This window comes from Watersipora subatra, chromosome 8, assembly GCF_963576615.1.
Source record: "Watersipora subatra chromosome 8, tzWatSuba1.1, whole genome shotgun sequence".
Taxonomy (NCBI): domain Eukaryota; kingdom Metazoa; phylum Bryozoa; class Gymnolaemata; order Cheilostomatida; family Watersiporidae; genus Watersipora; species Watersipora subatra.
This window is the reverse complement of record NC_088715.1, coordinates 56,772,342-56,782,838: the sequence shown is the minus strand read 5'-3', so window position 1 is coordinate 56,782,838 and position 10,497 is coordinate 56,772,342. Positions and strand designations below refer to the sequence as shown.

Genomic DNA, 10,497 nt, shown 5'->3' with positions numbered 1-10,497 from the left:
GATTTTCCAAAATGGCGATGTATCCTTCAAAACAGATTATATTTCAAAAGAAACACTTTGGAGTCATTTTTCAATTCATGTCAACTATTTGCACTAAGCCAAGATACCTGATTGCAAATTATTTTTGCGTTCCTTACTGATGTGTTTCATATTACAAGATATCAACAGAATTTACTACTCAGTATACAGACTGGTCTTATTTCAGTAGTTGCATGAACGACAGTTACTTTTAGTAAGGAATTTTTTTGAAGCTAGGCGAGTCAAGTCTAGGAGGAAATTATTTACCTCCACTGGGGAGAGCGTAGCAGAGTATTATAGTGGGCGTTTCTATAATGTCGATTAGGACTCTCAGAGCGAATGCTTGCATAGCAATTTAGCGATGAGAAATGGCGTTGCATGCATTCGAATTTTACCATTTCTATGATTTGAAGTGGAACCAGCTCTGAACCTATACAAAGCATGAAAACATTGCTTGTGGCAGTAGACTTGATTAGATCTCTACTTTGCTTAAGACTGCGACAAACTCATCACAAACCAGCAGAAGAGCTATAATAAACAAACATTTTGGTTTAAATTTAATTTCTAATAGATTAAACGATTAATAGTTTGAGTCAATGACTGCTTGCGAGGTCACATAAAAATCGTAGAGAGGCAAGATAGTCACTTGTAAATATGCACATTGAATTTGCTCTTCAAACCCGGTTTACTTCACTATGGACTGTTCAGTATTCAAATTTCCGATCATCTATCTCTGAAGGTTGTTGCATTTCTTTTAGGCTGACCTTTGACCATGCCTAAAAAGAAAAAGACTAAGGATGCTACAACCACAGAGTTTAAGTTTGACTACAGGTAGGTCAGAGTCAAGGACCGCAAGCGAAGTGTTTTTAGGCTAAATCACAGTTCACATAGAAATGCACTCGCTACAGTGGTTCACATTGACCAGGTCAGACAAATAGGTTTAATTATTCTAAAATCTCTACTTGTACCATACACTTTTTATGATAGATAAGTCATTTTTCACATTCATAAGGTGTCAGTTTTCTTTCAGTTTTGCGTGTGAACATAGATGGATATGAACCTGGCTTTGCTGTTTTATTAAAGGCTGGTTCACACTATATCGCCGTATGACACCATTTAACTTTCGGCGTTCCTCGTCGAAAATGTGAATGGTAAACTGATGGCAAATATGTTGGGAAAGTTTGCAGCTGTCAAACTTTCCCGATAATTCGCCGAGCATTGACGACTGCCTTTTCAATGCGAACCATTTCGGCGATAGTAATTCACGGTTGTGGATGGCGTGATTTATTTATTTCTGTTTATGATAGTTGCTGCGAGACTAGTATTTGATTCAACCACGCGAAAACCAATAGGCTTCTTCGTGACAATTTCAAAAGAAAAATAAAAACACTACATCACAGAGTATTTGCTGATGCAAACGCAGAGAAATTTGTGATAGTTAAACATTATTATCATAGATGATCACCGAGATATTGGGGCATCAACGCCGATACAGTGATACGGCGATACAATGTGAACCACCCTTTAGTTAAATCTATGTCTGTGAATCTTCCGTATTAATATCATTAATCTGCATGGTGATGAAGCAGTTCTTTACATCATTTAATAGGTACACACCGAAACCTTACTTCACCGCTCCTAGCACCACCGCTAGCGCTTCTAACCACTCCCCACAGACCAACTCTCCTTTGACCTCGAGAGCTGCCCATCCCCTTAGAGCGCGTACTAGTCTCAACACGGATGCCTGGCAGGCGCAAAAGCAGCGTAACTACGGGTACAGCAGTTATGCCAAGGCAGCCACTTCCACGACACATTCTTCTAAGGCGTCTTCTATTGAGGTCACTCCTAATCCTGAAGAGACAACTCCAACAAACACAAACAGTCAGAAAGATCGTGAGACGATCAGAAAAGTGTTTGAGGAGATGTTTAAGGGGCGTGTGGATGTGACAGTGATAAACATGGTGCTACACGACGTTGACTGGAATGGTGAGACCTGAGTTAACTTTACTTCTCTAGGTACTCACTACAGTGGTGATCGTAACTATGGGACCTTTTAAAATAAACACCTTTTTTGTTGTTAATTCATACACTGTTTCGTCGGTATTATGGGAATTATGACAAAATGCACATTAATGGATAGCTCAGAATGTACTGGATAAGAATATTATGTAAAACTAACTGATATTTGCTTTATTAGTTGGATTTTAGTACAATATGCCATTTTCGGCATAAAGCGGTACAAAAATCCAAAACAAATGCTTAAATTTGTGGAAAACGCAACTTAATTTGTCATAATTTTAGAGCGTAGCTCTATAAAAATTAATTGGGGGTGTTTTTAAGTTCCTTTAGAGTATTTCTAGCACCCTAGTATTTGATATGACACCAAAAGCCTAGACTGACCTGATAGGATATAATGGGTGCCCATTAAACAGATTTTATTACTAGAGTGCACCTTTGGTGGTAGACAAAATGTCTAGAAAAGTTGCTTTTCAAATATGTATAATATTTATGGTCTGAGATTATAGGGAAAGGGAGTTTATGTCATAAATGAAAAAGATTATTATGAACTTAAAATGGCGGTCCCATTATTATGATCACCACTGTAAGTTCACATCTCCTAATATGTGCCCTTGTTTCTCGATTTGCTAGTTTTGGCAATAAGCTATTTTTTCAACTTGGATTATTTTTGATGGAGGAAAGATCATAACTTCTCAAGTAAGGGTTACTTTGACAGTTGCAACTGAGACAGTCAGACCACAGACTTAGAGGACAGAGTCGTGATTATCGTTAATACACTCTGACTTGTTTAAAATGCTATACTGACTACTCTGCTTGTTAATACACCTCGTCGAGTCATTTCCTTGTAACCTTATGGAAAACTACAACCTTTAGGCAACGTGGATGCTTCCTGTTTTACAATATCTGACAGTTTCACTATGCACTATGGGAAACCCATTATGAAACTGACAAATCTTATTCACATCTATTGACACAGGTTTATGACAAACACGGTAATTGTTGTCATTGTTATACAATCTATCTCCTCTCCTGCGTAGAAGAACTTGATGCAACACTATTACTGTCATGTAATGTATTTTCCTTATGTTTATGGGTTTTAACCTTGTCAAGGATAGCCTAATATTGTCCACCCGAACAAATTCTACTACAAAAACACTTGTAGGTGCATTGTTATCATACTAATTTCTTGCATACAAATTTTTAAAGGATTTAGGTCTATAGTTTGCAATTGTCTATCAATATGAGCAGTAATATATCGTTATTGTTACTATTGTTACTGCTCGAGAGTCAGTAAAGTATAACGCAACTCGATTGTGTTTTTGTTTTCATCAAATTTGTTTAACTCCTACAAAAGCATTTCGCACAAAATCTTTCATTTTTAGCAATTATAAAAATACAGAAACAACTGATGTTTTCACTCTTTCACCTTCATTTATTTGATTGATTACTTAGGCTGCAGTAAAATATGTAAATGGCGGCATTCGAATGCATCATCTCATAATCGGCTGGCTGAGGAAACCGAATCGAAAATTGGTTTAACTTGAATTAAAATATGAAAAACTCTTCAAGTGTGTAAAATTTTCATCTCTTGTCTCATTTAATGTTTTTTTTAATGTTCAGTAGTATATTATAATATATATATATATACATTATAATATATTCAAATAGGTCTCTTCTCTTCAGGTTTTACTAAAACTGTTCTCGTAGAGTTATCTGTATATATATTTCTTACAGTTTGTCCGTGTGTGTATTTGTAGGTTTGATTGTTCGGCTATAGCATAGTTAGAATAGCTGTAGTTGGACAACAATGCAGACGCAATGTCTTACCACCATTAGAAGCCTAGCTTATTACGCAGCTTACTGGAATTTTCCATTGGCAATGTGCCTGGCTAACAGCTTGAAAGTTACAGTTGTTTGACAAAGTTTGACAACCTTTACAGTTGTTTTTATTTTTCTGTTAATTTATTTCAACTACACAGAACACTTCTCTCATGATATGTAATTTGAAAGTTAGAATGGGAAATGTTGTTATATGTTAAATACAAATCAATTTTCTGTCCAAAGACTTTTTTATTACTCGGGCGACGCCGGGTAGCACAGCTAGTCTTCTATATTGGTCAATCGCGTCAACTATAGCTCTAAACCACTTTCCGCGTTCATAGTTGTATATCAGTGATGGAAATGAAACGAGAATGGGTTTGTAAGCCACTTCATCATATGCCACATCTTTTCAATGTCATATTTTCTATCAACACAAATATTGCTCTACAGTTGATCAAAGCTTAAACTATAACTGCCACGAACAACTTTTATCGTATTTACTAGGTAAATCAGACACGCTGATTCCGATTTTGTAATCAAAATAAAGATTAGGCCACTAACTTTCAGCGTAATGAAGGATTTTTTATAGCGTTTTAATATCGGTCTCGAAAACAACACGATCGGTATAACAAGCTCCACCCATAAATACGTGACGTAACCTAGTTTTTTAGGAACAGAAGTTACGTAGGGATGTTTAGACCGATTTAGAATAATAGAGATGGGTGTTTTAAAATCCATTAATATCTAAATTCAGCCTTAAAAATAATATCAGTCTTTTCTGAAAGGTAGATAAGCTATTTAGCATTGCATATTTAAAAAGCGCGATAACAACGCTAGCTTGTGATAAAACCGCGCTTTTTGAGCTCATTTTTCTCGGCGTCCAGCCCATTTAAACGTCATGTTACAAGCTGCGAGCAATTTTAAATAGTTTATACCCCTTTCATAAAAAACTGAAATTATTTTACAGGCTGGATTTAGATAATAATGGGTTTTAAGACACCCAACTCTATTATTCTAAATCGGACTAAACATTCCTAACTTCCGTTTCTGAAAAAGCTAGGTTTCGTCACATATTTATGGGCGGAGCTTGTAATGCCGATTGTATTGTTTTCGAAACGGATATTGAAACGCTTTAAAAAAGCCTAAATGACTTTGAAGGTTAGTGGACTAATCTTTATTTTGAGTACAAAATCGGAATCAGCGTGTCTGATTTACCTAGTAAATATGATAAAAGTTGTTCGTGACAGTTATGGTTTAAACAACACTCAATAGCATCACGATTTCGATTCCTGGCTCATTTTGTATAAGAGAAAACTTATAGGCGTGGCGTAACTCGGTTAATTATTTTGTCTATGATGGGTCTCTAGACATACTTTTATATACAGATGACAGAGATAAGATTGATCAGGGTAGTTCTTTGAAGGAATATTGTATGTCTACGGCATTCGTTATCACGAAAACTCATTTCCATACAACGACTAACCGAATTTTGATGTACCAGTTGTTCCATGACAGTTTAGTGATTGTTCTAACTTTCTGTTATATTGTATTGCTCTATGGCTCTCTATTGTTTCACTTATCATGCTGTCTAATTCTATTCTTTACCTCTCTGTGTCTGACACACTATCACAGCAAATTATCAGGGTTTGGGAGGAGGTAACTATTTGTGTTGAGACGTTACTATATGATAGTGACCAGCTCAGCTATATACACTGTATGTTTGTATTGAGATGTTACGATATGACTGTGACAAGCTCAGCTATATACACTGTCTGTTTGTATTGAGATGTTACTATATGATAGTGACCAGCTCAGCTATATACACTGTCTGTTTGTATTGAGATGTTACGATATGACTGTGACAAGCTCAGCTATATACACTGTCTGTTTGTATTGAGATGTTACTATATGATAGTGACCAGCTCAGCTATATACACTGTCTGTTTGTATAGAGATATTACTATATGACAGAGACAAGCTCAGCTATATACACTGTCTGTTTGTATTGAGATGTTACTATGTGACAGTGACAAGCTCAGCTATATACACTGTCTATTTGTATAGAGATATTACTATATGACAGTGACAAGCTCAGCTATATACACTGTCTGTTTGTATTGAGATGTTACTATGTGACAGTGACAAGCTCAGCTATATACACTGTCTGTTTGTATAGAGATATTACTATATGACAGTGACAAGCTCAGCTATATACACTGTCTGTTTGTGTTGAGATGTTACTATATGACAGAGACCAGCTCAGCTATATACACTGTCTGTTTGTGTTGAGATGTTACTATATGACAGAGACCAGCTCAGCTATATACACTGTCTGTTTGTGTTGAGATGTTACTATATGACAGAGACCAGCTCAGCTATATACACTGTCTGTTTGTGTTGAGATGTTACTATATGACAGAGACCAGCTCAGCTATATACACTGTACGTTTGTTGCCATGGCATTGTCTTTCAGCATACATAATGGGCCATCATTTGCATTTTACTCACGTATCACTTATGCAGTTCTCGCCGCTGCCTTTCCATTCCCTAATAATTATTGCAATATCGGTAGTCTCTCGTCAAAGCGATCTGTTTAGCGTTCATGGGCCTATATCGATGCAAATCATTGTTTGTTACTGTTTGGTTAAAATTATAATTTAGTATAGCTTTATTTGTTGTTTGGGCTTTGTCCTTTGATAGTGTTAGTTATGAGCATAATAAGCAAATTGATGGTACACTGATACACTCAGCCACTTAGTTTATCATCTAATTATGTCCCAAAGCAGTTTGTTGCTAAACTTTTTTTTGCTCAGGTTCTCTGTTATCTGTTGTAAGCAAATATAAAAGAATGTTGATTGGTTAGTCGACAATGGAGACCCCAGTGCAGATGTTGACTTATTAAGGCTGCATTAATTATACTATAACATTGATTCAGTCAGTAATTAGAATTGTTTGTAAAGAATTGGAGTAGGTTCTGTAAACTTAACATTTTCTCTGATGAAAGCTACAGTTGCACATCCTTTAATTGGTGTTATAATACATCTTTGAAAAGTAAACCCTTGTGTCGGATGGTTGAACATATAATATTCACAGGAACTTGGCAAAACAATCCCAGAAAATAGACATTCTTTACTTTATCACAAGATTTCATGAGTCCTCAATGCCATTAGGTAGCTGCTCACAGCAAAGCTTTCTCTTTTTGCCAACCATAGACTCTTGTCACCAAACAAGAAGGAACGATCATCATCTTCAGGATATCATCTTATTTCCACTCTCAATTCGTCGAAGAGTTATTGTAAAACCTCAGGCTAATTTGAGGTTATGTGAATACAAACATGGATCATTTGTATGCAGTCTGGTCTATCTTTCTCTCATACTCCCTTATAGCCCATGGTCTTATTATAAGTTAGAATAACAGCCGTGTCTTGCTCTCTTTTAATCAGTACTAATGGTTGCTGCCAAAGTCAGCAGTAAACTACACCTTAGCTCATGCCAATTGCCACCAACTTTGCTTTCTTTTCTCAGTAGCCAGCTGTCTTTTATAGTCCTGAGGTTGCAAGCCCATGTCATGTTCTTTACATAAGCAGGAATGAAGAGTAGAGGTAGTAATGGCTTTCTCAAGATCTCAACACACAGTATGGACAGTATAGCTGAGTTAGTCTCTGTCATGTAATAACATCTCTATACAAACAGGCAGTTTATATAGCTGAGCTTGTCTCTGTCATATCGTAACATCTCAATACAAACGGACAGTGTATATAGCTGAGCTTGTCGCTGTCATATAGTAACATCTCAATACAAACAGGCAGTGTATATAGCTGAGTTAGTCTCTGTCATATAGTAGCATTTCAATACAAAGAGGCAGTGTATAACTGATAATTTTCTGATGAAATACTTTTTCAGTGCTCAGCATCCCAACTTCGTTCTGGAAGTTCTCTGTGTGCCCTGGTGCAGTTTAGAAATTGACTTGTTCTACACAGATTTATCATCGCTGTTTGCTGACATTGTTCTTAACTTCAACCTTTCACTCATTTCACCCTTTTACTATGCCATCATTGCTTAGGTTGCATTTTCCTACAATTTCTTGCATTGCAGAAAAAAATGAGAATTTAACCTGTCTGCTTGACGGGGAAACATAGTGTAACCTCTCTACGTGATAAAAAAGAGAATGTAGCTCATCCGTATTATCGAACTAGCAAATATAACCTCACTGTATCATAAAATATAATATAACTTCTGTACCTGACAGAAAAAGCCTGATACGTTTGTTAAGAGAATAAATTTTGTATGAATTACGAAGATAGCATGCTCATAGACTAACAAACTTTTCCCCAAAAGGTCTGTGCTACCTCACACAGGAATTAAATCGAAACATTTTTATCACAAATGTATATACATGTATACGTTATATGATTATAGAATGCTGGCAGTAAGGTTATGAACATAACACCCCTCAACTTCCTATATTTAACTTGTAGAAAATGAGGCACTGGATACACTGTCTCAGATAGCCCCGGAAGAGAGCTCTCAGTCATCTGGCTTCTCGGCGTCCGGTATGCATATCTGGCCTTTATTCTGAGCTTGAGCTGAGTGTACGTTGCGATAATCAGACAAATTTTGAAAAGAATGGTGATTGACTAATAAATTTCGAAAAACTCATTTCTGTGGACTAAAAGAAGTTAAAAAGTTTGGTTGAACTGCAGTTTGAATTTACTCAATTTACAAGCGATCGTACAGACGAAACAACCAATCAGGGCAGATAAAGTGTAGCTTTATTTTCTGACTCAGAAGAAGCTCGCGTGCTAAGAAACAATAAGAATGACGAATTCATTTCCATCAGTAATATTAATCACTAGTGTAGACTATTCAATGTAATCGTTTTCGAAGCAAATTGGCATTGACTAAAATTAGATACAACATAGTGACACATCAGCTAGTGTACGTAAAGCTTACTCTGGTGAACTCTGCTTCAAGGTCATAAGTTATACGGATACAGCAGTATCCTAACAACTAACTATTCTTGCCATAAAATGTTCTTTCGGATGAAAAATACTACAGAGTGAAATAACTAAACTAATGCACTTTCATTGAGTTAACTTTTGTTAATGAAAGCTCATAGTATTTCTTCTTTGACTGGTTTAGACACTCAATCACGCCTCTCTTGCCCATCTACCATATAGCATTTTTTAATTGACCTGCCAAAAAATTGACCTACCACGGTTCAATCCTAGTAATCTTCAGGCTAGTGTGTTTACACATAAGTTGTCGAAAAGTTGGTTGTTGCTAATCTCTCAAAAACTTAGGGATTTTTGACTAGCCTTGTTAAGGTATTGTTCAGTACATATTCATACAGTAGTTATAGTGCTAGCTAGTCTTGTTATGGTATTGTTCAGTACATACTCATACAGCAGTTATAGTACTAGCTAGTCTTGTTAAGGTATTGTTCAGTACATACTCATACAGTAGTTATAGTACTAGCTAGTCTTGTTAAGGTCTTGTTCAGTACATACTCATACAGTAGTTATAGTACTAGCTAGTCTTGTTAAGGTCTTGTTCAGTATATACTCATACAGTAGTTATAGTACTAGCTAGTCTTGTTAAGGTATTGTTCAGTACATACTCATACAGTAGTTATAATACTAGCTAGTCTTGTTAAGGTCTTGTTCAGTACATACTCATACAGTAGTTATAGTGCTAGCTAGTCTTGTTAAGGTATTGTTCAGTACATACTCATACAGTAGTTATAGTACTAGCTAGTCTTGTTAAGGTATTGTTCAGTACATACTCATACAGTAGTTATAGTACTAGCTAGTCTTGTTAAGGTATTGTTCAGTATATACTCATACAGTAGTTATAGTGCTAGCTAGCCTTGTTAAGGTATTGTTCAGTACATACTCATACAGTAGTTATAGTACTAGCTAGTCTTGTTAAGGTATTGTTCAGTACATACTCATACAGTAGTTATAGTACTAGCTAGTCTTGTTAAGGTATTGTTCAGTACATACTCATACAGTAGTTATAGTACTAGCTAGTCATGTTAAGGTATTGTTCAGTACATACTCATACAGTAGTTATAGTACTAGCTAGTCTTGTTAAGGTATTGTTCAGTACATACTCCTACAGTAGTTATAGTACTAGCTAGTCTTGTTAAGGTCTTGTTCAGTACATACTCATACAGTAGTTATAGTACTAGCTAGTCTTGTTAAGGTCTTGTTCAGTACATACTCATACAGTAGTTATAGTACTAGCTAGTCTTGTTAAGGTATTGTTCAGTACATACTCATACAGTAGTTATAGTACTAGCTAGTCTTGTTAAGGTATTGTTCAGTACATATTCATACAGTAGTTATAGTACTAGCTAGTCTTGTTAAGGTATTGTTCAGTACATACTCATACAGTAGTTATAGTACTAGCTAGTCATGTTTAGGTCTTGTTCAGTACATACTCATACAGTAGTTATAGTACTAGCTAGTCTTGTTAAGGTATTGTTCAGTACATACTCATACAGTAGTTATAGTACTAGCTAGTCTTGTTAAGGTATTGTTCAGTACATACTCATACAGTAGTTATAGTACTAGCTAGTCTTGTTCAGGTCTTGTTCAGGTCTTGTTCAGTACATACTCATACAGTAGTTATAGT

The 10,497-nt window shown here is 35.9% G+C and overlaps 1 protein-coding gene across 1 annotated transcript in view; it reads left to right on the top strand.

Moving 5' to 3' along the window:
• The first annotated feature begins 781 nt into the window (after positions 1-781).
• Positions 782-10,497, top strand: part of LOC137402769 (NEDD4-binding protein 2-like) — a 77,908-nt gene continuing 68,192 nt past the window's right edge. Inside the window, exons 1-4 of the mRNA XM_068089277.1 lie at positions 782-849; positions 1,628-2,004; positions 8,337-8,388; positions 8,978-8,994. Of these exons, the coding sequence (XP_067945378.1) occupies positions 791-849; positions 1,628-2,004; positions 8,337-8,388; positions 8,978-8,994 (505 nt within the window). The 5' untranslated portion in view covers positions 782-790. The remainder of the gene's footprint in view (positions 850-1,627; positions 2,005-8,336; positions 8,389-8,977; positions 8,995-10,497) is intronic.